The sequence below is a fragment of the Aythya fuligula genome, chromosome 20 (genome assembly GCF_009819795.1).
Source record: "Aythya fuligula isolate bAytFul2 chromosome 20, bAytFul2.pri, whole genome shotgun sequence".
Classification (NCBI taxonomy): Eukaryota; Metazoa; Chordata; class Aves; order Anseriformes; family Anatidae; genus Aythya; species Aythya fuligula.
The window spans coordinates 4,257,069-4,284,224 of NC_045578.1; the positions used below are offsets into that span (position 1 = coordinate 4,257,069).

Below are 27,156 nucleotides of genomic sequence, written 5' to 3' on the forward strand. Positions count from 1 at the left end.
GCTCTGTCCGTGCCATGGGAGGCTGGCCTTTCCTGCCTCTTTGGTGCCTAAAGCCACGTGTCAGTGGTTCTGCCGAGCCAGCAGAGTGGGCAACTTCCTTCCAGCATCTCCTGAGTGTCTAGTTAAGCTCAGAATAGCAATTTCCAGAGTAGTCTCAACTAGAAGCAAGCCACTGAATGTTTAGTTAGCCTGAAACGTCTACATCCTGAACCTCTGCAGCGGATACAGTTGGATATCTGCTGGCATCAGCGCTTGTGTTCCCTCTGGAGCAGCATGCTGTCAGCCGTGATCAAGACATGAGATATTGGTCCAGTCCTGGACTGAAACTTGCTAAATTGGGAGCTCACAGGCCATGATCTGCAGATCTTCAATTGTCTGTGAAAGTCTTCCAAGGATTAAATAGGCTGTGAAAGGAGGGTGTCCATTTGGAAATGGCTGGGGAAAGCAGAGCAACTGTGAGACTCTCCTCTTCAAGCAGAGTGGTGGAAGACCAATTCCATGAGGCACTGCAGGGCATTGTGCTAAATGTGTTGGTGATGAGCTTGCATGAGATCCAGCAGCCCCAGCCCTAAATGAGCTGCTGTTTGGATCATTTAGTTTGCTTGGTTGGAATATTCTCTTTGAATAAGCAGTAATACATTCTCTGCCATCCTGGATGTGTGCCAGTAAAAGTCCTAAACCTTTCTTGCTAGCATCTGTATATAATATAAAGGGTCATTTATAATCTCTGTAAGCCATGATGGGGCCTTTCGTCACTTGGTCTGAAGCCTGCTTGCGTTCTGGAGGCTGCTCTTGCGGACTTCTGGCTTGCAAAGAGAAATCTCAGGGTAGGTTTGTCTGTCTGTCTGTCTCATAGTCACTGTGCTATTGTATCTATATGGAGTGCTGAGTCCTATATTCCAATTGCATATCATGATTTACTGTGCTCCTGTTCTGTCTCCCCTGCTTCTGTGCCAGTATAGAAACCAAACCCCTGTAAGGTGCATTTGTAGGAACGTGATGCTATTTATGGGAAGCAAAGGGCAAAGAAATGAGAGAAATCTGTGTTCAGGTCAGACTGCAAGTGTCTGTGGGGTTTGGCCGTTTTGTTTGGTGGTTCTGCTCGAGGGAAGAGTCCCTGGGTTGCATTTCTCTGTCACTGTTATTGTGCTCTGAAGACCGTGGAAGGCTGTTCCAGGCCCCGAGGGAAGGATGTGTTTTTGTTGTGGGCTGCCAGTCCTGGTCAGCCCAGGTGATGGCTGCAGCGAAGGAACAGGGAGCCTCGGGGAAGGCTCTCACTGCCTGCAATTCCCCCATTCCTTCCTTTTCTAACAAGCCCCTGATAGTTCAGCCGAGGAAACGAACCTGGGAATACGGTGTCTTCCCCTGCAGCCCTCTGTTATGCTCTGAAGTGAGGGAGAAGCCTTTACACCTCCCTCTGCTGCCCCTGGCTCTGCCACAAGGCTGTAATGAGGTGTCTGGTGAGTCTCAGCTCAAGGCAAGGCTTCTCCAAAGCAGCAGCGGCAGCACGACTGCCAGATTTGTGTGACCTGCGAGGGATGTTTGTTCCTTAGCAGCTTATTCCAAGGACCAGGTAGAACAAAGGCGTGAGAGACCCCAGCAGTTCTGGGCCATTTCAGAAAGGAAATCTGCGTGCATGCCGGCAGCACCCGCTTAATGAAAGGCCTGGCAGGAACAGCTTTGTTTTTTTCCCAAATGGAACTCGGTGATGGGAGAAGGCCAGAGGGGCACATGTACACAAGCTACAAAACAGCTAAAGCATAGTGTGTGTAAATAAATACTTGACTTATTTGGATTTCATTGGCAAGGCAGAAAAATGCTTTTAATGTGCGGAAAGGCCCCGGAGTCCTCGATAGCTGTGCTTGGTTTCAGGAAGCAATAACTGTGTGCTGAATTTGTCAGTATCCGTGGCCCTCCTTGCTCTGGTGCACGTTGTCAGTATGTGAAATGCTGCTTCCTTCTTCCCCTGTGGCTGGACCAGTTCCTTTCCTCCTTGCATGCTAGCGAGAAGTTCTGGTTTTCATAATTTCAGGATGTGTGCTCCTGTCGTTATCCTGTCTGGTTCTGTGTGTGCGCGATTTGTTTTGCCTGACATGAAATGCTTTTGTCCTGAGGCTTGTGCAGAAGGTTTGTGCTGTCCCTCTGACAGCTGTAAGCGCTGTGCTAAAAGCATGTACTTGAGTTAATTGTATAGAGCTGTGGTTTCCTCGGCCCCTCTCATACTCGCCCCTTCTGGCTGCTCTTCTCCTCCATACTCACGCGGCTGTTCCCAGGGCGTGGGCAGCTCTCAGCCAGCAGTGCCCCTCTGAACAAGCCCTGTGGGTAGGGCTCAGGGAGATGAAATGAGGGCCAATTGCACCACATGCTTGAAAGGAAAACCATCAGCAATAACAGCTTATTTTGAGTTACTGCATTTCCAATCTCTTCTTCCTGTCTTCGTGTGTCTCCTGGTTTTGCCCACTAAGCCTTGTGCCGAACCTGTTCAAGTACCTGCTGTTGTCCTGTGAGCCGAGGCTTCGTTCATCTGATTTTTGGACTAATCATGAAGTGACACTGCCCGCTGGCTCCTTGCTGTAGATGTTAGCAGAGACACCTCTGCTAGTCCAGGGTTTGTACCCTGAGCGCAGCAGCTGTCACTTTCCATCTGTACTGGGAGCAGTCTGGTGGCCGAAGCACTTCTCACTCCTTAAATGTTTGATATAACACCTGGGGTGAGGAGAAGGTATTGCTCTGGTTGCCCTGCCATATTGCAGTGAAATCTTTGGTCCCATACAGCACATGGCAACAAATATTTAATGCTGTTTTCCACTTAGGGTTTTAGGGACTGCCCCTAAACCTACCAAAGACCCTCAATAAAGCTGACAGAAGGGGCTCTCTACGACCTCACTTTAAAAGTCTGGGAAGCTCTTGAGAAGCAGAGGACCACAAGTGGATTTTCAGCAAGCAGGAGCAGTACCAGCAGGAAAAGCTCCGTGGCTGTGCCGTGGTGCTTCTGCTGGGCCTGATGGTGTTGGGTGGAAGCCCCCCTCAGGCCGGGTGCCCCCGCTCGCCCCTCTGCCTGTAGCCGAGGTGTGGGTGAGCCGCCCGCTGGCCCCGGCCGGCCCATTGTGGCTCGGCTGCTGGCAGCCCTGCCTCCTATTCATGGGGACGGAGCGGGGAGCCTCCTGCAGAGAGGGGGAGGTCCAAAAAGGAGGGGGGAAACACAGTAAATAGGATAAATAGTAAAGAAAATGGACCACCACTGGGGAGGTGGGATGGGGAAGGAGGAGGGGATGTGCCTATTGTCCCTGTGTGAGCAGTGGCAAGGTGGCTCTCAAAACTGCTACCTCTGCAGTTACAGAGGCAAAAATATGAACCAGAATTGGGCGAGTATGAGTGATGTTTACAAAGAGAAAATACAAGTGCCCTATTCTTTCCCTGCACTCCCCAAGCACAACATTTGAACCTAAAAAGGTCTTTAAGAGAAGGTGGAAGGATTGAATGGGTGCTGATTCCCAGGGCTGGCACTGCAGTTGCTGCCTTCTCCCATGCTTTGTGGTGGAGTTCTTGCTCTTATTTTCTTCACTTATGAGCTAAGACAGTACTCCAGTCCCTCCCTCCCCTGTACTTTGTCTTGCCTGATTTTAGACTGCAACCTCTCCAGTGCAGCCCATTTGTTCGAGCCCTGCTGACAGTGAACCCCGCCGCACCAGCAGCAGAAGTTTCCAGCTCAGATGTTGCTTGGAGTGCTAGGAGGCTGGGGAGTGATACCATAACGAGCAGGATGAAATTAAGACCAGTACAATGGGAGCTGACTATCAGGAGATTTGGAAGACTTTTTTCCTTTTTTCCCCTCTAAAATCCTATTGTTTATGATAAATTACAGAACTAAATTATGTACTGTAAAACCCTGGCCTCTGAGGACCAAGCAAGAGGCATTACTGGATCTCTTGTGGTTCAGGTTGGCAGAAGCAGGGAATCTTTCTGCAGCTATGGGGAGGAGGAGGTGGGGTGGGAAAGGAAGACTGCAAGTTGGGCTCATTATGGCTGGCAGAAGCAGCAACCCCACCCCCAGTTACTTTGTTTTTACTGCAGTCATAGAATCGTAGAATATCCCGAGCTGGAAGGGACCCACAAGGATCTTTGAGTCCGTTTCCTGGCTCTGCACAGGACTACCTAAAAATTAAACCATATGTCTGAGAGCGTTGTCCAACTGCTTCTTGAGCTCTGGCGGGCACCGTGCTGTGACCGCTCACCTGAAGAGCCTGTTCCAGTGCCCGACCACCTCTGGGTGCAGAACCTTTCCCTAACCCCCAGCCTGACCCTCCCCTGTCCCAGCTCCATGCCATCCCCTCAGGTCCTGTCGCTGTCCCCAGAGAGCAGAGCTCAGTGCCTGCCCCTCCGCTCCCCTGTGAGGGAGCTGCAGGCCGCCATGAGGCCTCCCCTTGGCCTGCTCTGGGCTGAACAAACGAAGGGACCTCAGCCACTTCTACATCTTCCTCTCCAGTTGTTTCACCATCTTTGCCCTCCTTCAGACACTCTAATAGTTTATGTCCTTCTCTTGTGGCACCCAGAACTGCACACAGTGTTCAAGGTGAAGCTGCACCAGCGCAGAGTGGGACAATCCCTTCCCTCCACCAGCTAGCAGTGCTGTGCTGGATGCATCATCCCAGGGCACCGTGGATCCTTTTGGCTGCCAGGGCACACTGACTTGTATTCAACTTGTCAAGCAAAACCCCCAGATGCCTTTGGGTGGGGTTGTTCTCCAGCCTCTTGTCCCCCAGTCTGTACGTATATCCAAGGTTGCCCTATCCCAGGTGCAGAATGTGCCTTTTGCTCCTATTAAGTTTCATGTGGTTGGTGGTTGTCTAGCCCTCTAATTTGTGAAGATTTCTCTGCCAGGCCTCTTTGCCCTCAAGAAGTCAACAGATTCCCCTAATTTAGTATCATCCAAAAACTTAGGATTTGACTTCTTCATCGAAATCATTTAGCCCAGTTGAACCCCACTGGGACTGGCCGCAAGCCTGATGTCACCCCATTTACTGTAACCCTTTGAGCCTGACCCATCAGCCAATTGCTCACCCATCATGTTATGAACTTGTCAAGCTGTGTGCTGGACACTTTGTCCAGAAGGATACCGTGAGAAACAGTATTGAAAGCTTTGCTCAAGTAAAAGGGAAATCACATCTACTGGCTTCCCTTGGCCTACTGGTTGGGTAATCTTGTTGTAAAAGGGAACTAAGTTAGTTAAGCAGTCTTAAATATGTTGGTTTAGCTTGCTGTCTTACTGGAGCTAACATCGTCCTTTCTTTCCACAGGCATTGGTGTCACTACACGGTCACACGGACAGTTTCCTGCCAAGTGCAGAATGGTTCAGAAACGGTGATCCAGCGAGTTTATCAGAGCTGCCGGTGGCCTGGACCTTGTGCCAACTTAGTGAGGTAAAAATCTTCATGTCTCACGTTGCCTGTACACACTTCCCTGCACTTCTCATCAAATTGCCTAGCTTTTTAAGTACTGTACAGTGGGCTCTGTGGGTCAGACAATCTTCTACATCATGATGGTAGAACTAAGGAATGCCCATTGTATGCATGTAAGGAAGTGCAGTATTAGAGGCAAGCTGTGTGAAACAATTCTAACTTGAGTTGTAATGCCAGCTTGTACATCCACATGCAGGAGGCTGCTGTTAGGCATGAAGCAAAACAGAGTCCATCAGAGTACAGTGTGACTGAACAGGGTCAGCGGGGATACTGTCCCAATGGCACTGGGTGGTATCAAGTCCTCATACCTAAGTCTTTAAGGGGGATGTTGATTACATATACTGGAAAGCTCTGCTCAAAGTCCTTGCAGGCAGTGCTGGACAAAGGCAGCATCCTCGCAGCGAGGAATTCCCATCCAGCACCTCTTACTCCTGTGTCTCCATATCCTTTAGAGACATGCATGAAAGCACGATGTCATCTCTCCCTAGATGAGAAACAAATCTTGGAGATAGTTGCTTGTCAGCTTCTGTGTAGCCTGCTGTTAGCCTACTTTGGCCTTTCAATCCTTTACAGTCTTAGGATCCATATTAAAAAAAAAAAAAAAAAAAAAAAAAAGTGCAATAGCTATCCTGAGCTGCCACCTTCCCTTCCCGTGTACAGTGTCTGTGGTGTTGGGTCCTGCCTTCTCTGAAGGTATCCTCAGAGCAGAATAACATTACCCACCCATCTGGGAGCTGGCACAGAGAAGTCATTGTCCTCTAGATGTACATCTCACTTTCACATGAATTTCCCACATAGTCGAGTCATTTTGTTGCTGTTGTTTCCAGTTCAGCCACAGCTTGAGGTCTTCTTAGTCGACAGCCTAGCCAGCACGTGGCTGAGCTACCAACAGAAATACCCAGAGATCCATCTTCTCGGGCTATGTGCCTCCTGCATGCACTGATCTGCTCCTGAGACTCTTTTCATCTGGAATTCACATTTTCCATGTGGCAGTTACCACAGTTGGTTATCTAGTTTCTATTTGGCCACTGGTCAGTCTAAGTTTTTTCACTTGTAATATATCTGCTTTGGTGTCTCTTTGGTCTTGTTTTATGCAAGGCTGTGGTTGAAACACTTAATATTTTACACTGTCATGGCCAAACTTCTGTTGAAGCTTTTTAATTTCCCAGACGTTTTACACACATAATTGTCATTAGAAACTTGTGAGCTTTCACCTTGTCTCCCAAACTTGCCAAAAATCTTGCATATTTTTCCTTGTTAATATAACTGCAGTTTCACGAGTACTAAACAATTGATCATGTTACTGGTAAAAATCCTTCTTGCGGGCTCCTGCAGTTACTGTTATACATTGTTTCTTACGTTATTAACCTCGAGACTTTAGGAGTTGTCTGCCATTGTGACATTGTTATTCACAAAATGTTTTCAGTTTGAAATGTAGCTTGGTTCATTTGCTTGACGAGTCCAATTGTTTGGAAACAATGCAGAATGGCAGCAGACTTCACAATTTTTCTTTCTATGTGAAAAATAACACAAGGAAGCTGGAGTTATTAATATTTAAGTTCTTAGCTGATGAAACCTCAGCTGATGGGAGCTGCATTTCTGGAAGATGATCACTGGAAGAAACCTTCCAGAAGAGATGGGAAGATGCTAATGCTCTGCTCCCTTTACAAGCGGGAGGACCCAGAGCCAACAGCACCCTTCTAAGGGTATGAGTATATAATTTGTCCTAATTATGCATCATGTGACACAAAAAAAGAGAGAGACCCTGCACCTCTCATTCCCAATAACCTCCAGAAGGCTGCTGGCAAGTGCTGGAGCCCACCCAGTTATCAACAAAGGTAAAGCTGGAGCAGCACGTGCCAGCTCCTTATCATTTACTGTGCTCTCGCTGTAAGAGAGAGCAAGCCCCAGGAACAAATGGCAATGAAGTCAAAGCCACAGGCATCCCAAGAGTTTAGTGGGTTGTCAAATAAATTATCCTAATCCTAGACATCTTTTATAGGTGGTTGCTTCTTTTTGGCATCTGACTTCTGATAGAATGAAAAACAGGCACTGAAACTCATGGATGTTGTGGTGTGCAACTTGTGCATGCAAATTTTTGGTTGAAGTCTTACTTCCTGGGCCTGTGCTGTTGCCTGCCTTTGTCACACTGCCAGCACCTAGGGATGTGAGAATAACTGGCTTTCTCTAGTCTAGGAGTCAAGCTGAAATTATTATTTTTTAACAGCTAAACTTCTCATCACCTTCAATAAAATGAATACTGTGTCTTTAAAAAAAAAAAAAACACCCTTTTCTCTCTCCTGTTTCAGGTGAAACCTATCTTCTGTCTTCAGGTGAAAACTCCTAAGGATAGCAATGAGAAATTCCCTGAAGTTGCAGGGCAGTTGAGTGCCTATTCTATTCAGCACCTCACTTGTTAGTGAAGCTCCCTTAACAGTGGAGAAGTTCTATGTGGTTTCCTTCTTTTTCCATGGAAATTGGCTTTGAAGAGAAAGGCAAGCTTATACCAGCCTCCATACTGCAGGACTTCCTAGGAGAAGCCTCTGAAAGCTCACACTGAAGATGAACAGAATACTCCTCAGAGCAGAAAATTAAACTCAGGTGTCCTGTGTCAGTTTCTGCAGTAACTACTGGGCTTGAGAGTCATTCTGTACTTAGTTTTTCAAAACAAAGAACCAAATCCCAGAAGCTACCTTCACATGTCTGAAAGCTTTGGGTGACTCTGCTGCCCTGCTTTTAGGAGTCTTTTTTTCATTTTTTTCTTTCCTTTGATGAGTCTGTTGTGCAGGGCAAAAGCATCTGTGAGTATTGGCACTGCAGTCAGGGCAAATACTGCCTCTTTTTGTGTTTCAAACCAACTCTTTCCCCAAAAAAGAATGAGAGATGTGGCATAACAGTTGTGGGCTGTCCACTTAGCCACCATGTGCCTTTAGCCTCTAATGGCAAAGGTCACCCGTGCTCATGTTTCATCTAATACTGGTACTGCAGGATTGAATTGCAGAATGCTTCAATTCCTGGTACCAAGGATATTCTCAGATACATTCAACAGAGGAAAGCAGTAAATGGTATCAAATGTGATAGTGTCCTGTCCTCACGCTTCCCAAACCTCAGGAGGAAACCTGCACGTGCTTCATGGGTAGGGAACCAAAAAATGTGTTGTGTCACTAAACCTATTACCTATTGCCTTCTGTAGCTCACCAGTCCTCAAGTTTGTTCCTGTAATATGAAGGAACTTCTCTATTTTATCTACGGTTCTCAGTGCTGCCATAAACTCGCATGTATCTGCACTAGAAGACAGCTCCAGCAAGAGTACTTTACCCAACCAATGCTTCGTTCCCATCAAATAACTTGTTTCCTCCTTTCCTACTCTGTATCAGCACCTCTGTGGCTCCAGCTTTCTGCAAGTCTGGTCTTTGGGGTGTGTCAGGCTTATTCAAAGTCTGTCTAAGGCTAGATGTGAGCTCTCTCTATATATCCCTGTGATCGCTCAGGTACTATATAGACAAGTTTCTCTTTTGCCTGAAGGACAGACTTAATGATCTTCTGGCCCTTCTGTTCTTCTATCAGCAAGATTTCTGGTGCCTGTGCTTGAAGGGGATGCACAGGCAGATTCACAGGGTGTTATGCTTGATTGTGAGCACAGCAAATTGTCAGTAAGCTATTGGCATTATTTTTGGCTTTATAGTATTTTTCCCAGCTGTGACTTGAAATAAACTGTTTTCATCTCCTTGTTTGCAGGGAGTCAACCGTATCAGGGAGAGCCTTCATTCTGCCAGCACCCGTTATCAGGCTGCTCACTAGCAAAAGGGACGCCAGCCAAAAAAAAAGGCATCTCTCAACTGCGCGGTGACAGCTGAGAGGGGCTCTCTGGTAGAGAGACGCTGCTTACAAGCAGACATCAGCGTGGCCAGACACGGATTTAGTCAATTTCCTGTCTCCCATTCATTCGTGCTATGTTTCTTTTCCTCATTGCACAAACTGCCGCTGAGGGTCAGGCATTTGACAGGGGAGTATCTGTGAGATCCCCAGCCCAGCAGCTTTGGTTGCGCGATGTCCTCGCTGTCTGTTCACTTGCTCTTGGGAAGCTGGCAGCTGTGCTGCTTTTGCAGGAGTGTCGTCATCTTGGCTGGGATGGGATGAGCTGCTCTCTTCTTGCCCTCCACCCCAGACTCTTTATTTAGCTTGGGTGCTGAGTTGCTTTGGAGTGGTCTTGGCTGGAGGCTTTCCTTCAGCAGATTTCTGCTCTTGAACTCTCTCCATTTGTGTTGTGAAGGCTTCAGCTTCTGCATGCCGTAGGATATGCCTTTGCTTTGTCACACTACGAAGCGAACAGGCAGCTTTCCAGCAGTCTGGCTGAAGCTCCTAATGTACTTAGAAAAGTTGCATGCTAATCATCTGTCTGAAGGAAGGGATAAAGTCTCTTGCTTGGTGTTTCAGTGGCAACCTAATCACTGGGAGTCTGCCTTCATGGTTGCACCCAGCTGCCGGTAAACCCAGGCACCCAAATGGTGACCCTTCTTCTGAGCAGTCATTCTGTTGCAGCACCTGTAGGCTAATGCACAATTCTACCATACCTGGGACTAAGCCCTCCCTGAGGCTCATGGAGAATGATGGTTTCGTAGACTAGGCACGGATTTAAGACCTGTGTTTAGTTGCAAGAGGTTTTATGTCTTCCTGTGCCTTTGGTCAAGTGATGTTACCTCTCCTGAGAGATGAGAATATATTATGAGTTAGTGTTTCCTTTGCCTTACTATGGCTTATGACTTTGAGAGCAGTACAATTTCTTGCCCTGATGTGGCAATATGAGCCCAATTTTGTTTAGAGCCTGTGTGTGTGACTATTGTGGACAATAAAACAGTATCTCTGGAGTTAAGAGCATGTGAGAACAGCCTGACAGCTCATGCACTACCTTTGGAAGGCAAACATTTACCTCTTCAAACTGTTGCTATGAAAATCCATATATCAAATCTAGAAGCCTGCTTCTTCAGATTATGGTAGGATATTCTGACTCCTCTCTTACTTGATTCATCCTAGAAGAATGATTGTTCCCAGCAAGGCTGTGTGAGGTTTTTATCTATTTTTTTGCTGTGCTTAGTGGTCATATAGCTCCATTTCACTCTAGCCTTTGAGCATCCACTCTCTGTAGCACTGTCTGGATTCAGAGAATCTGGATACTTTTCTGGAAACCCATAGCTGGCTTGTACAGGGATGGTCTTACCTGGCTCCCATGCTTCAGCAAGAGCCATTGAAACCTCAAACATTGAAACCTCAAACAAGTTTCTTACCAGTCGTCTTTGAACATTGCTCAGAGGTGGGCAGAGGTGGGAGAGTGTTCTTGCAGTAAAGACAATCCCCATGAGCTGCAGTGCCTTGCTGACTGCCGGCCATTGCATCTTTTTCACCCCTTGGCATTCTATGTGGTGTGGCTTATCACAGGTGTGTGCTTTTGATGGTATTTTTAATGTAAGCAGGCTATATGTCTTGCCTGGATCGTTCTTGCTGTTCCATATTTTTGGATGTAGTTTAAGAAAAGTTTAAACTTTTATTTAAACTGAGCACATTTCTGCTCCTTGGGGTATTTTACAAGCTAGTTTGCTGAATAATAAAGAAGGAATTCTGCAGAATCATCCATTTCAGTCTGCTCTGCTTTTGAAGGCTTAATTGCTACAGGCTCAATGCTTTGCCTAGCATGAGATGGGAGGCATATAGGTGCCAATTTTCTGGGTTTTAGGCTGCTGATAAGTTCTGCAAAGCAGCAAAGAGCAAACTGAAAACAAGTTCCCTTCCTCCCCTTTGGCAAAGGCTGGGCATGTGCAATGGCCTCCAGCAGTCCTGCAGCTGCAGGTTTGGGTTTTTGTCTGGTGTCTGAAGGAGCATATTTGAAACCCTGGTTATGTTCTTACCTGGGGATCTACAGGCTTTGTGCTGGGAAGGCTGGCAGGACTGCAGGGAACAAAAAATTCAGAGCGTAGTAGTCTCTGCCATGCTTGTAAGTAGCAAGATGATGATAAAGGCACTCCCCGCCCCTGTGTCTGCTGTGGCTCTGGTTTGGGGTGAAGGTATCCTGTGGGTGATCTGTAGAGAAGCTACCTGGTGTAACCAGTGCCTGGTAGGCTTTAGGGGGTAGTTGTTTAGGGGGTAGTTATCATGGTCTGCCTGGAGTGGGATGGTGTTGGGAATCGGATGTGTTCTTAATAGCTTCTTGGGGAAATGGATTCCTTGGATATGTTGCGGGGATGTACCCACAGGATACTCTTTTCTATGTCAACACTTGCCCAACCCTTCCCAACCTCCCATCTCTCCAGGGCAGCCAAGCATTTCAGGATATGAGCGCAGCCTGACAAATTGGAAGTGCGACTTCAGAACGTGCTGATTTTCCACAAGGCGTTTCAAGTTTTTTGGCATGTCCATAAATCAGGCCATGTGCCCCAGATATTAGGAGAATTACCAAAAGTTTTTTGTTCTGATCTTTTAATGCAGAGTTAGCACTTATTTATTTAGTTAGTTTTTAACTTGGAAGGATTTTCAGTGCTCCAAAGATGATAGCTATATAACCACAGACAGGGTTGGATCTACTGGGTTGATACCTCATTGCCATGGGAATAGTTGCAGGGGAAGGTAGACGCTTGGAGTCCTGGCTTTCCCAATCCCTTCTGATCTAGTAACGATGATGGCTGCTGGTTGAGATTGATTTTTGGGTTCCTCCTCCCGTGCTGCCCTGATCCCTGGGATTTGGCTGTGAGCCTCAGCAAGAGTGCTGGTAAATGATGTGTGTTCTTGCAGTGGTGTTTCTTGCAGGTCTTGGTAGCTCGCTTCTCTGTGCTTAGAGGTCTTCTGCTGAACGGGACTGCATGTGCTGAGCATGCCCTTCAGCTACCTGGGAACAAAAGAAGTGCAGGTCGTAGCTTGTCCTAACCTCCTCTCTTACCATGGTTTTGCAGTATTTCTGTGCCAGTGTTTGTGGCCCAGGTGGCATCCAAGGGCAAGGCTTTCCTATTCCACTACCAGCCCCCTTTCCTACCCGTTATGTTTTCCACACATTTTCATTCTGAGGCTTATCTTTCAAAGGCACCCTACCCTCTTTTCTTTTTGCATGGCTTTTCCTCTCCTTTGAGTGCAAGAGCAACATGAATGTGAAAGGAATACTTTGGTTATCAGAAGCACAGGTTATGCTTTGTTAGAGGAGTTTTCTTTACTCCCCTCCTCAAACAGCAGCTAGAAATATCCATGGTGTGATGTGCTGAGATTGTCGTAGCAGACCTTGCTGCCATGTCACAAAATGATGCTCTGAAGAGGAGAGCAACGTGAAAGCAAAGTGGAGGTAGCAAGCTGGGACTCCTTCACGTGCCTGACTTGCACAACGCTGAACAGAGCTGCAAACGGCAGGACTCTTCCAGGAAATTCAGGGTGGGTGGTAGGCTGTGATGCTTGAGCTCTAAGTTTGTCATGCCCTGAGAAGTCCTCTCTCGTTTGAGGATTAAAACTACATCTACTTCCCCATCACAGAACTGCTGCCAAGATTCCAGTCTGGCTCAAGCTACTCTCCACACTTCATAATGAAGTTTGAGAGAGCTTTAACATCTTGGTGTTGGCAGAAACATGGTTTTAAAATCACGGTGTGGTTGGAGACTGGCTGGCTCCAGACACTGGTAACAGGACTGGAGACTTTCATCTCAAGGTCAAATCCAACTGTGGTGTTAGTGACAAAGTCATGAACTTCTGACTGATGGTTCGGGGCTTAAGTGTGGAAAGATGTTTCAAGTCCAACTCCAAGACTGGGAGTTGGGAGACTTGGGTTCAGCTCCTGAAGTTTGCCAGAGCTGTTCTGAGAGATGCTCAGAAAGAGATTTCAAGCCTCTGTGACTTAGGTCCTTCTGTTTTAAAAGCAAAACCCAAACAAAAGCAAAACACACCACCTACACCAACACGGTGCCAAGTCCTCGGGGTTGCTTGTGGCTGCAGACTCCTGAATGCCACTGAATGCGGATATGAGAAGTGCTAGGTGGAATGAGCTGGCTCTGTCCAGCCCTTATTAGACAAGTGCCTGGATCACAGTTGCTGGAATTAGCAGTAACTGGTGTGCTTCTTGGCAACTTGGAGGGTGAAGACATAACGTTCAAGGGAGACAGCATTGCTCTCCCATCCCTGGGCAATGCTGTTCCCAGTGCAGGCGGCTGCATGCTCAGGAAGAAGCTCGTGCAGATCCTCTTATCCAGTGGCAGTGGGAGAAGTTGGTTTCTGTGTTTGGCAGCTGGCATAAATAATCAGCCACAGCTTCCTGAGAAACGAGTTCCCCAAAGCCTGTTACCCACGAGTGAGATGCTGCCTGTTTTCCAAGCCATACATGGGCAGCCTCTCCTGGTAAGTGCATGTTACTGCTCTTCAGATTAACAGCACTGCTGTCACTGCTGTGCTGTCTTGGATGTACACGTGCCTGCTGCGCTTCCCTGAGGTGTTTAGGTTAGGTTCATGAGACATCTAGCCCTGTCTTGGCCTTTTGCACAGCTGGGCTGGGGAAGAGCTGCAGGCTGTGACCGTGTACCTGGAGGCTCTCGGTGCTGCTTGGGGATGCTCTTCCCTGTGGAGACCTGGAGGCTCAGGGCTTGCATCTGCCCAGCCTTGAGAGAGAAGCAGAAAGCTGTAGGCTGCAGCGCCGTAATCCCAGTGCTTCAGCCTCTCCCTGTGCCTGCCAAATTCCTTTGGCCGTTAAGTACGAGTAGGAATTTTGAGGGGAACTTGTAGAGTACAACTTCTGTGCTTTCTTTCAACTGCATGAATAGCAGCAGTGACTTGTCTGGCTGCGTGTGGGAAAAACTCCGATTTGTCAGCTTTGAAGGGCCAGTGTTTTAAAACAAAAGCTGGATCTTATGCGACTGTCAGTCTTGCATTGACTCCAGAAGGCAAGGCTGGTGCCTTGCAATGATCTGCTCGTGTCTGCAGACAGCCTTCTGGTTTCCAGTGGGGCATGGCTTAAAATGGACCCCCGAGGATGCTGTGTGCTGTCCGCAGAGCAGAAGGTGTCCTGCAGAACCTCGGCTGTGCTGAGGAAGAGTGTGACCCTATTTCAGACAGAGAAAACAGAGACATGGGTTAGCTAACTGGGAAAAGGCTGCGTGCAGATCGCTGGTGTAGTGCTGTGGTGTGATGTGGCATGCAGGTGTGTTAGTAGACCCCAGGTCTAAGTGGCAAGGGCGGGAGAAAGGAAGACATTTGGCAGAGATTTATGCAATTTTTGTGGAAATAATGTCTTTTAAACTCTGAGTACTTAGCAAAGAAAGGCTAAACATCAGAGAATCCACATGGAGATAGAGCAAGGGAAACGAGTCATCTCTGCTACTTGAAAGAACTTCCTAGTGATGAGAGTACCATAAAGCACACTGGTGTTACCTGGGGGAGAGGAAGAACCAAGAGTACGAGGGCTTAAGGAGAAAAATAAGGGCTGGAGAATGAGATCCATGCTGTGGTAAACACTTGTTCTGTTATTTTAAGTGTCTTTTTTTTTCTTCCCTGAAGCTGGGGGTGACTGGGTGTGAGGATGTTCTGGGAAGGAAGATGTGCTATGACTTGGTGGAAAAGTGCATCCTACTGACTGCTTGCTTGTGTTAGTTACAGGACTCTTATCAGGCCCACGTACAAAATGTCCTACCGAACGGTGACCACGCTGGAGTGGAGGTGCTGTCCTGGCTTCACGGGGAGCAACTGCGAAGAGGGTAAGTCATCCAGCAACGCATCCGCTCTTACAGAGCACAAAGGGGCACGTGTGGATCGACAATATGGGTTGAGCTGGGTTTGTTCATTTGCTTCGTGCCTCTCAAACACAGGAGCAAATTGCCTATTCTCTTCACTCCTCATCATTATCTGAGGGCTTGCACACAAGGTCCAAAGGGCGATCTTGGAAATCAGTCCACGCTAAATGCTTGCAAATCAGCCTGAAGAAGAAGAAGAGAAATAAAGAAATGGATACTCAGGGGTGCCCTCCTTATAGATGTGTCTGTATTTGGTGTCCCCACTTCAGGAAATGTGCCTTCACCGTGTCAGTGTTGTCTCTTTTCCATGTCCGCTGTCATCACCATCAGTTGCTGTAGCTGATGAAAGCTGGTCCTTGAATGGCTGCCTGTAAGATTTATGCTTGTAAGGTCCAGACACAATATGTGTTTCCAGAGGACTGAATTAAACGAGGCACCTCCTTCTTCTCACCCTCTCCCTGCCTTTTTGGTACAACGTTCAGGTTGCCCAGTGGATATAAAACACAGTTTTGGGTTTGGTGCCTGTTCCTTCACATAGAAGAAAACACAGGGCTCTTTCCAGAGCTAGAAGGGAAAATCTTTTCCCTCTTTCATCATGATGCATAAAAAGGGCATGTTTTTATATTTTCCTTCCTGCTGTTCTCTGCTTTAACTGTTGCTTCTGGGACTTAGAAACAAGGTCTGCTTCTCCACCAAAATTCATTTGTAGGCACAAAGCATCAGCTGAGTCTCCGCTCATGGTTTATGGATGGGAGAGAAACAGGCTTGAGGTTTTCTGCTCGTTTGCATCAGGTCCCTGCTGCCAGCCTCTGCTGGCTGGCGAGGGGTCACCGGGAGCACCGAACATCTCTTAAGACTGCAGCTTGTAGCTACAGCTTATTTTCATTGTGCTCATCACACAATTCAGGCAAATCTCCAAGTAGGAAGTTGTCTTGTTACAGTTGCAAAGATGGTTACAGACAGCAGCTCCCTTCAGGCTGTTGAGGAAACAATAGCTTCCCAGAAGCTCAAGAGAAGTCTAAGGTGTGGCAGAGCTGCCCTGAATTGAAGTGTGCAGGGGAGAGCTTTGTGTTTTAGCTGAAATTCAACATTTCACACTGCTGAAAGAAGTGAGCTTGGGAACTTGCTGCATTCAGCTTGGCTTTTTACCTGTCGCGGCAGGGGAGAGGGATGCTGAGGATGGGGGCAGAATTGTTATTCCCCAGGTAGCCGGGGCTTAGCCTGCCCGAGGACCTGACCAAGGACCCGAGAAGCCCGTGTGTGCAGCCCAGTCCTGCCTGTGGGTTTGGACAGGTGTGAGCGATTACAGCGCAGTGGTGCTGCCGGTGTAAAGGAGAGAATCCAGCTCCCTCCCGCTGTGCCAGATCTGTCTCAGCAGAGTTCAGTGGAAATAAAAAGCCAACATAAGCTTGTTTGAGAAAGGCAGCAGTGATCTCGCAGGAGCAGGGCTGTGGAACGAGGTGACAATTTTACACGGCCGGCTTTCAAGGTGGAACTGTGCATTTGGGCTCAGATACGGGCTGCGGAGTGCAAGCAGAAAGCCAGTAGCAAGCTCGCACTTTCATGTAGGAGCTCTTTTTTAGCTTTTATTTTTTACTTTTTCCCCTCCATAAAACATCTGGAGCTACTGACAGTCCCATATTCTTGAAAGAAAGAAAAAAGAGCCCTTTCTAGTAGAGCAGAGTTGTGCCACTTTACTTTCTAGCACCAATATTGATTCTAGTGGATGTCCAGAGGCAGCAGTTTTAAAATCAAAGTACTTAACTTGATCCTTATACAAGTCCTTAATGGTAGTGTCACCTGGAACTCTAAGTAGAAGAGGATGAAAAGACTTCTTTAGGGCCTTTTGGCAGTACTAGTTGGTACATTTGGCAACCTGTTGCAAAGCGTTTTGTACTCGTTCCTTTCTGCACTCTCTCCCACTGTGAATGGTGAGAGGGTAGGGTGCTTACATCAGTGTGGGTCTTACTGCAAACAGCAGACAAAAACCAGAGCTAGACAAACAATACAAGAACAGTGCAATTGTGAAGCTGCAGCAAATTAGTGGGGTAGAGTCTCAAAATATTGTCACGTTTTGGGTATCAATTAGATTTCATCTCAATATTTCATTTGTGCAGCTGGAGCTTTTGAAGTTGTTGTGAGGTAGATACGATTAAAGGCAGATTGGGCCTTCATTATTTTTGACTTGTGTTCTTGCTGTGTAGCAAATGCTCTGATTTTCTGACAGCCACTGTCTCCACTGTCAACAGAATGGCAACCACAATGGCTTTGCACTTCTGCGTCGAGATGCCGCCTATTTCCAGAGACAGAAAGGAGACTTTTGCTTTTCCAATGCTCTCTGAAGTAGAAAGGTTGCATCTTTGTGAACAGGGCAGCTCAAGCCAGGAGATAACGGACTGATCAAGCACAGAGTAGTTTGGGGAGCTGTATGGGCGTGGGCACAGCTATGGGGTCCCTTTGGACTGGCGGTGCCTTTTGCAGCTTGAGGCATCCCAGCCATTGCCTGCTGCTTTAATCGCCAGGGAGCGGGGCTGATGCTTCATCCTTTTTTGTCCTGTTTTGTAACAGTGTCTTTGGGGGAGACACTGTAGCCTTTCTGGAAGATGGATTATTTTTACTAGCTGTCTTTTTAGGAGGCCTTCATTGCCCTTTTTCTTTGTTTTACTTCATTTAGCATTTTATGGAGGAAGATAAGGTGGTGGGAGGACAAAGCAAGGAAACAGTCAAAGAACTTGCAATCACTCAAACGCTGTAGTGCAGATATTTCCAAATGTGACAGTACAGTGGGGATGGCCAGCCCCAGATGATGGCAGACTCCTGATGTGACTGGTTTGCTGTAACACACCCACAATAAGAAATCTCTCCTTCCCTGGTAACAGACTGCATGCCAATAGAGCAAGCTGTTAAATGCAATTTGAGTACTACAAAGTGTCCTGACCCTTAGCTAATAAGTTTAGCTCGAGAAAGTAACCACTTAGCTGTCACCAGCTGGCAGGCACCTATGTTAATGCTGAAGGTTGCACATTGTTTAGATTTACATTATCTTGGGAATTTAACTCTTGCACTGGAGCTGAAGAAGAGCATCATCTGGAGGAAGCCCAGCCCTGAGAGTGGGTGGAGATTTTGCTGCTCAGTGGGTTATTAATTTAGAAGCAGCCATCCCCACCTTGGTAATCTGCTTTCTTTTTAAAGCCAACATTGTTCAGGGCTCTCCCCCTGTCCCTTTGCTGCTGCCTTCTCACCCAAGGGTATGTCAACATCTGAAAGGTTTCTAGTTCTTTTGCTGTTTTTGTAGAGCTGTGACCAGCTAGTTTTGACTAACTCATCGGTTGTACCAGGACTTACTGAAGGGTTTATTTCAACTGTCTTGGACAGAGAAAGACTTGATGCAAACAAGCCTGGTGAATTTAACTGTCAGTAGATGCTAATTTTTATTTTTCAGTTTTCCTTTTTTTTGTTTTGTTTTGTTTAAACTGGAGCCCAAGCCTAGGACAGGAAATGAATCCACTGAGCCACCCAGTCTGCTGACTGCTGATATAAAGAACATATGGACGAGGGCAGTGCAGAGGTGAAGTGGTTTAGCTATTGCAATCATGCATCAAGCTGATTGATTTGAATCCAAGATGATGCTGACATTTCAACTCAGCCTTTTTTCTATATGGCTGAAAGTTCAAAGGCAAGTGTAATCTCTTGGGAGAGGAAAAGTGTCCCTAAGAAGTTCAGGGGCTCAGCAAAGCCTTAGAGCTCTCCAGCTAGGCAATATCTTATTTTACTTTATGAATATCACATAGATTTCTTTCTTGATTGTTTGCATTGCTTGAGTTTGGGATAGTAGCCAGTATCCTATTTACCCCAGAAGTAGATTGATGGGAGACAGCTTAGCTATTTGGGCAAGAAGCAGCTCCAGACTAACCTTGGCACCTCTAAAGTGATTCCATTAGGACTCCAAGCTTTTATTTTGATGTTTCTTTTTTGTTTGTGGGTTCAGTATGTGGTGTTTTATTTTTATTTTTTTGGTAAAACACCATAGGAATACAAGGAGGATAGGAAATTTGAGCGGTCTTGTTCAAGTAATGTTTTAATTTGAGAATTTACTCCCTCCCACACCTCTTCCAGTTCTTGGATTTCTTAATCTACTTTTTAATTAAAACTATTGTTTGTATCTTATCCTGATATTTTCCAAACCTGTTAATTTCCCATGGGCTTACAGTTTTCAAAGCAGCATAAGAAAATAGGATCTTTCCTCTTGGTATGAGAGAGCACAAAATCCTTCTGCTGCCTGTTCAGAAAGTTTTTTGGATTCAGGAGGAGAAATGTGGAACAAAACTGCTGGGAAAATCTTAGGCTAGCAAACGCAGTTATAACAAAATTTGATGAGACTGTGAGACTTAAAGCTTTTAGAGCACTTTCATGGGCTTTCAAACTTTTAGGTCTTTAATTTTAACATTGAGTGCAGCGTTGGTGGGACCTCATTACTCAGGTCTTAGTTTGCTCCCTGTGGACTGTTAAACACAGACCTGTCAGTCTGTGAAAGCACAACATGGTGACTGTGGAGTAACACTGACCATCACCGTAGTTCTGTTCAGGAGCTGAGCTTGTGAGTTTTGTCTGTTCCAGTACATCGGTTCCTTCCTGTTTCTCCCTCTTGGTTGTAGCCACCACCATTTGGAAGCGATGGAGTCTGTCTATTGCTGCCATAAAGCAAAAACTTTATTTGAATGGGGAAATCTTCCAGATAGCATAGTGCTATCTGGTTAGCAGGGCAGTTAATGCTGCAAATGCATTGCAAACTGAGGCTGCTTCCTTTCAAGTCTGGATCTAGCACGTATCCTTGCACGTGTGTAGTTCTCTGGTGGAGAATGGCTTTAATTTCTTTAGTGAAATGTGTCTGAAAGAAAGGTCTCAATATGAGAGAAAAATATGTTTCCTCATAGTAAACCTACTTCTGGAAATACCTTTTCATTTGGAAGTTTGATGTTTGTTAGCTATGTTTGCTCTGTGAATGTTCTGACTACATTCAACCTGCACTTCCTAATAATGATCTAATTAACAAAGAGGTAAGTAGGTAGTAAAATGTGGTAACTAACTCTGTAGACTTATCTTCAAAGATTTTTTTTGTGGAAAAAAACGTTAAAACACGTTGATCATCCTTGATGGAATTGCTGATGCATCAAGGTGGCTTTCTGAGGAATGGTATTTGCGTACCTACGGTACACTGGGGCTGGATAATATCTACTAATATTTTCCTCAATAGCATATATTTCCTACTCCTCCATATAATATACCTCCAGATGCTTGTGTTCCTGGTTTTCTCTTCAATATAATGCAGAAGGGCCACCAGAAGTCTCCTGACCGTGCAGTGTGTCACCCGATTCTGATCCACTCCCATGCCTGCTGACCATGCAGCAACCTCTGGCTGCAGGCAGAACATGTGTCACCCTTGATCAAATTTTCTGAGGAGTTCCTGGAGTGTGTGGTCACAGTTGGAAGAATATGCAGCCTGCTGAGAGAGCTTTCTGGCATCAGTGCTGTGTGACTACTTAAACAATTTCTAAATGTTCATCTTCTCTTTCGATATACAGTCAAAAATAAAATAAAATAAAATCCCTGACAGATTTCCAAAGACATTGACACTGCATTCCAGCATCTGAGTCGTTTAATGTTTTTTGGACCTTTTTAATCTGAATGGGGAGAATTTTATTCAGCACCTAATGTCAAAATATTTGGAGTGCTAAATATCTACAGATGTTATTTTAACATAATTAGAAAAGCTGTATGCCGTACTGTTGCGTTGTCCCATTTTTTAGCTCCCATCAAATTACTGTGGTGTGGAAAGAATCTTTTAATTTTTTTTTTAGTTTGATAAGTTATTTGCTTGCTTTCTCAAACGTGACGGATATTTTCTGTTCCTCTTAGCACTATGTATTTCTTAACTCACAAATGACAGACACATCTATTTATACCTAATGCTTTCCTATTCATTTCTTCTACTTCTAATCAGGAGTGAATGTAACCCTACCATGGATAGGGCTAGTACGGGACCAGGCTGCGAGGCTCTCTCTTCCCTGCCTGGATCCTTTCTCACTGTGCTGGCAGGTTTCAGCTGATTTTTGTCTAAAAAGAGACAAGCATGTGGGGCTTCTTTACCAACTTCTGCTTGCCCGTGGGTGCAGGTATGACTAATAGGCTTGTTCTCTAGGGACAGGTGGGTGCAGTGGGAGAAAGTTTAGGACTTCCTGACTGAAGCAATTTGAACAGCCAGCAGAGCAGAAGCATGGAGACTTTGGGTCCTGTATGGTTTTTTCGTTTGTTTTTTGTGACCAAAGATTCAGTGATAGTGGACTTAAAATCCTTTAAGAAATGTAGTTAGATTTGTATAAACAGTCATAAACACATCTCTAGTTGATCAGTTACCCATTGTAACTTTTATACCTGGATAAGCTTTTGAATTACTTAGGAATAAAACTTGAGGCCTGATTTCTGAAGAGTCCATGCAAGGTCTGGATAGTGTTGTCTTCATTGTAATTTCCTTCTTCAATCCTATGTGTTTTAGGATACAGTACTTTCTCCAGGAGATGTTCCTTTTTTCTTTTCCATTTTCTTTTTAAATATTCCATCTTCATAAGCCACAGATTTCAGGATGATCTGCCTTGGAGACCAGTCTATAGAGGTTATCCTAATGTAAGTGTTGTGCAAAACGTTCTCCTGGCATTTTGGAGAAGTCTGAGGTTTAAAACGTATAAGCGTGCTAACGAGGGCATTGAGAGCTTGGGGAGATGTCCCACCTGGCATATTTGCCGCTTCTGCAGGCGGTGGGCTCTGTGTAAGGGCTGGGTCCTTTGACTGCCAGTACCCAAATCTGGAGACATCTTCTGATGGCTGTTACTTCTTGCAACCTGCCTTCCTTCCCATCCCCCTCCAGAGGGATGTGTTGATGTCATTGGCTCATTAATAGAGGAAGGATGAGCATTTTTGTTTAAACAGAGCAGGTTTTTGCTATTGTTCAGAGCCAGGTGAAAAAAGCCAGAAGGCCGTGGGACTTAGCTAAGCCATCGCTTCTGTCCAGGACAAGGAGACTTTGGACTGATGTGGAGCGTGCTGGGAAGTTCACGATGTTGCTGCCAGTGTTGTCCTCCTTTTGGAAAAGAGGAGGCCATGACGTGTAATGCTGTCAGTCCCGTGAATGTGGTGAGTACAAAAATCATAAAAACATTATCCCCCCGAATCTCCACCCTGTTTCTCTCGGTTGCAGAAATTCCTGTCCGAGGTGGTGGAGGAAGGGTGGGGTGTGTTTACAGCAGCGGTTTTTGTAGCACACACCACGCTACCCGTCGCATATGGAAGTGCTAAAAGAGAGGAATGGTTCCTAATTGGTGTCCACTGTTTGTTTTGATGCCTTTCAAGTAAAAAGTAGATAACAATGAAGGAGAATTAAAACCACCCGATGAAGCAGTATCTGAGCTTCTTTGCTGCTGCAATAACATGTTTGTTTTTATCAGGAATGGGAAATGAGGCTTAGGCCGTCAATATGAAGTGCCTACAGTTGGAAGGGGTGGCAACAAAGAACAGGATCTTCTTTCAGTGACTTTCCACAACTTTTGCCCATTTAACCAGCTGGTTTGTGTTGCACTCAAAAATTAAACACTTAAGAAATTACAGCTCCCTCCCCACTGCTTTTCAAGAGAATAGTTATGAAATGTGTGGACTTAATGCTGCTGTCAGAGTGTTGAATGGAATGGCTCCTTGAGGAAGCACTTGTTGGATTTCTTCCAAGAGAATACTTGAGGGGCCAAGTAACGCCTGACATGCAGAGTGCCATCTCTTTTCTTACAAGTCCAGTAACTCACTTACCTCTCGTTACCCTGCATGTGAGATTAAGGGGGAGATGAGGGGAATGGTCCTGGTTTTTATCCCTGTATGTAAGCTTCACCTCTAGGTGTGACTGTGTTCAGTGTCATGCTGCCATCTCTTACTTCTGTCTTGTCAAGTACCGCAGGACAAATGAGAACATGTTTTGCACCAGAGTTTTTGGATTCCTGTGCAAAGCTGTTCTAATATTGAGCTGTCACTGTGTGTGAGTGACGGAGGAGTATCTCATGCTGCTGAGGTTAAAGACATGAGAGTAAGGGAAATTCCTCGAGACAAGAGGGGGCTTCGTTGCCAGGATTCCACAGACGGCAGATGGATGGGACATATTAGATCATCCACTGTGTCCTCTCAAGGCCAATGTACTCTTTTCATGTTTTCTAGTAACTTTAAACAAAGCCGTTGGCAGTGCGAGCTGTTCGCATGTGTAAATGGTCAGAAGGGTACAGGTGTTGCACTACAGAGCAGAAAGCCTTAAGCAAGCTGGACTGGAGCTGGTCTTTGGGGATCTTGCTGTTTCTACCTTAGGGTTTCTTTTTTTTTTTTTTTTTTTTTTTTTTTTTAAGTAGGTTTTTCACTAAATGAATTAAAGCAATCGGTACAATAGCGTTTGTGTCTTTTCTGTGGTAACTATTTTCAGTTCTCAGTTGTTTGAAAACATCGAGATACTGGTGAGTGTGTGCAAGTGTGGCACCTGAGCAGGTTTAGCCTCATCCACACAAACCTTCAGGCAGAAGACATTTAAAGGGGACCTGAATTGTTGCAGGTATTTTGGGATGCTTTGCTATGCAAGCAACACCATATTTTTGTAATGCAAGTTAAATATTTGAAACTAGTTTTTAAAATGTGTTTTTTTTTTCTTTTTTTTTTTCTTTTTTTTTTTTTTCCCTGTTTCATGCCTCTGATTGTTTAACTCTTTGAACCGAATGGCATGGTGAAGTTTCTGGTTTAGGACATGTTTTATGTTGGTGGGCCACCTGTATTGTAGTCCCTTGAGAAGCTGACACTTCTGCTCTTCTGGTTTCAGTTGAGCCAGTCGTTTCATTGACAGATGTAAATAAAATATATCTTTTTCCAGGGGTAGCTCTCAAAGGACATTGGGAGCTCCTGAACACAATTTGGCCGTCTACCAGATTCACTCTTTCTCAAGGGGAACCATGCTGAAAATTATTTTCTTCTGAGAGTCCTCAGAAGATGAATCAGGTATTACTTTCTGCCCCATCCTCAAAGCTGTACTATCTGCAACTTGAGAGAAAGGGATATATTGTGTGTATGCCTTAGAAACCTAATCCAAGAGGTTGATGATTGCATCAGGCCTGGTACAGGAGACTTGTGAGTGTGCTGTGGTAATTGGGAAGGAATTACCTTCTGAAAGGGATGTATGTAGGGGCTAAGTGCTGTGTTTCTGCAGTAGAGCTTATAGTTTTAAGAGCTCTTCTAAACAGGGACGTTGCAGCAAGTTTTGTGTGACAGCACGCATCCGATCTGGTGCTCTCTCCAAGAGGTTGAACTCCATGGACCTGCCCAGCATTTCTGCCTTCCTGCTGCAGTCCTGGGCATGTGTTAAGCTGGTGTTCTGCACTACCGAGGTGTAAGACCTGACAGCGAGAGAAGCATTTTGACCTAGTGGTTTGCTTGGAGTTTTAGGTGTCACCTAACAGTGATGATTAAAAGCTACAATGTATAGGTGTCTGGTGCCTTGAAATATGTTTTTACAAATACATCTCTACACATTGCTGGAGAGGATATACTGCTGTCATTTAGTGGGGATTCAGGGGAAAAAATCAAGATTCTGTTCTGCCAGTCCTACAAGCTAAAACTGTAACATGTCAGCCACAGGAGGTTTTGTATTTGGCTCCTCAGTCGCAAAAGTCATAATGAAAGATGGCCTTTTGTTGGAAAAGTTAATGAACTGGGGGTCTGGCTGAACAAGGAGGCAGGCAGACCCATTCAGAAGCCAGGACCTTGTAGCTCCTTCCAGCAGCCTGGAGCATCTTGTTTTATCTGCAGTGGTATGTGTGATGAGTGAGAAGTTTCACCAGGTGTCACCTCACATAAAGGCTGCACATGTAGCACCTTATGACAAAGTTCATGAACAGTGGAAATTCGCTTGCAGAAGTGGGACTTGCAGCTGGAAATGGGATTGCAAGCCCAGGAATAGGAACAGAGATGAATTTGCCAGAAAAGTTTGGGGTTGCATGATTTCATCTTTTCTGTAAGACTTTGAAGTGAAAGCAAGAGGTAGGCATCGCCGTCCCATGTTGCTGAATCCCAGGCTGTACTCTTTCCTCAAGACCTTGTTAATGAAAGGGGAACCAAAGATGTCCATCTGAAGAATAATTTCTAGTAGACTTGAATTTCAATTTACTACTAAAAAGTGTGAGACAAAAGCTTGCTCATTGCATGTCATTCCAAGGTAATGTCTTCTCTCTGTGAGCTAGTTAGCAGCATAAAAGCAGCAAAGCTAGTGCAGCTCCATCTGGGAAGCTACGGGAATGTGTGTTGGATGGAGCAACTTCAAAATACACAGCTCACTCAGAAGAAACTGCAGTGTAATTGGTAACAGCTCAGACTGTGTCAGTTTGGGTGGAGGTGTCAAATGGGACTGTTCTCAGTCCGGTGTGGTTTGATATTTCATTTAAAAGTTGGTGTGAGGAATGGAGAGAACCTCTAATCAGTTCTGTGTGTTACAGGCTGAGCAGTACCAGGAACATGCAGTAGACTAGGATTAAAATGCGCAGTCAAACCTTGATCATAAGCTGTGGAGTTGAGCAAAAATCCATAAAGTGAGATTCAGTCAAGGACAGTCACAAAGGCAGGAATAATGAGTTCACAAATTCTGAATGGATGGAGACTTGGAAGACAGCAGGATCCCAGCTGTAGAAGAAGGTGAAATAAAGCTCTGCTGTCAACTCGAGAGAAGAAATGCCATGCTGGAGCCTGGTGCTACAAGTACTCTGACTACATGTAACGCTTACAACTAAGGCATCCACGAAGCCACCTGACACACAGCATTTAAAATGTTAGGTATGCTATGGACCAGGGGTATCTGCACGTGTCAGCGTTCCTCAGAGGGGTCAGGTTTCAGCGCTTACAATAACTCCAGCCTTGTGAACGCTCAATTAGTTAGAAAGTTGGTCCTAATTGGTGTTGCACTATAAATACTGCAAGAGGCCTGTTGCATTTGTAAAGGAAAGTATTTGGTTAGGAAAGGAGTATGCCCTTCCTAGTTAATGTTTGAAGGTGCCATACTGTTAAATAACTGGGTAGCTTTAATTACCAGCTAGAGGTGTTGGTAGGTGCATGTTACATATGAAACTAAAAATAGCATCAGAACAAATCAGCTTACTTAGAAGTAGCCCTTCCTGGCTACCAATTATATTAACTTTTGTCTTTTTTTTTTTCTTCCCCCAAAACTGGACAAGAAGTAGGCATAGACTTGTTCTAATGACCGCATGCACATGATTACAAACAGTAGGAAACATTTAATCAGTTCCCTAATGAGCATAGCATTGCTGGACATCCTGGTCGTCACTGCAGCACAAGGAGCACTTGTTGTATGTGTTTGCTGAAACTTTGCAGTTTTTAAATAAATGAAAACTCCAGAGTAAGTGAAGGCTGGGTAGAGCTTGCTGCTGAACTTTCTGAAGACATCAGCTCTGCTTCTACATACCCTAAAACTAGTTTTCAAACATCATTTAAAGGACTTCATCAGAATGCTTGAATGTGTAAAACCCCCGTTTGGAAAGGTCATACTTGGTTCCTCAACACCAGAGCAGGAAAGACATTAAGGAATGGCATTGCAAAAATCCCATATGATGAAGTTCATTAAAGACTGTGGTAATTTCTTTTTTTTTTCTGGACTCTTAATAACATGCTTCTTGCCCGGCCTCCTGATTTGTCTCTTTGGATAATGCATCCAAATCCACAAGTAACATGCAAGTTTGCATTTCATTTTGAGCCCAGCAGGCATACGGCAATGAGGTTACAAGACCTTTCCAAGTGAGCCTGGAGGGACTTGTTGGCTACAGTTTGGATTTTTGGCAAGCAGCTTGCTCCAGCTCTTTTCTGTAATAAAGTCAGGG

At 45.5% G+C, this 27,156-nt stretch overlaps 1 protein-coding gene across 4 annotated transcripts in view; it reads left to right on the forward strand.

The window, feature by feature from the left end:
• COL26A1 (collagen type XXVI alpha 1 chain) overlaps positions 1–27,156 on the forward strand; it is a 172,144-nt gene that overhangs the window by 18,138 nt on the left and 126,850 nt on the right. For 3 of the 4 annotated variants that reach the window (XM_032200920.1, XM_032200922.1, XM_032200924.1), the window contains exons 2-3: positions 5,298–5,420; positions 15,066–15,169. In XM_032200920.1, the coding sequence (XP_032056811.1) occupies positions 5,298–5,420; positions 15,066–15,169 (227 nt within the window). The remainder of the gene's footprint in view (positions 1–5,297; positions 5,421–15,065; positions 15,170–27,156) is intronic. The other variant, XM_032200921.1, reaches the window with a different exon arrangement.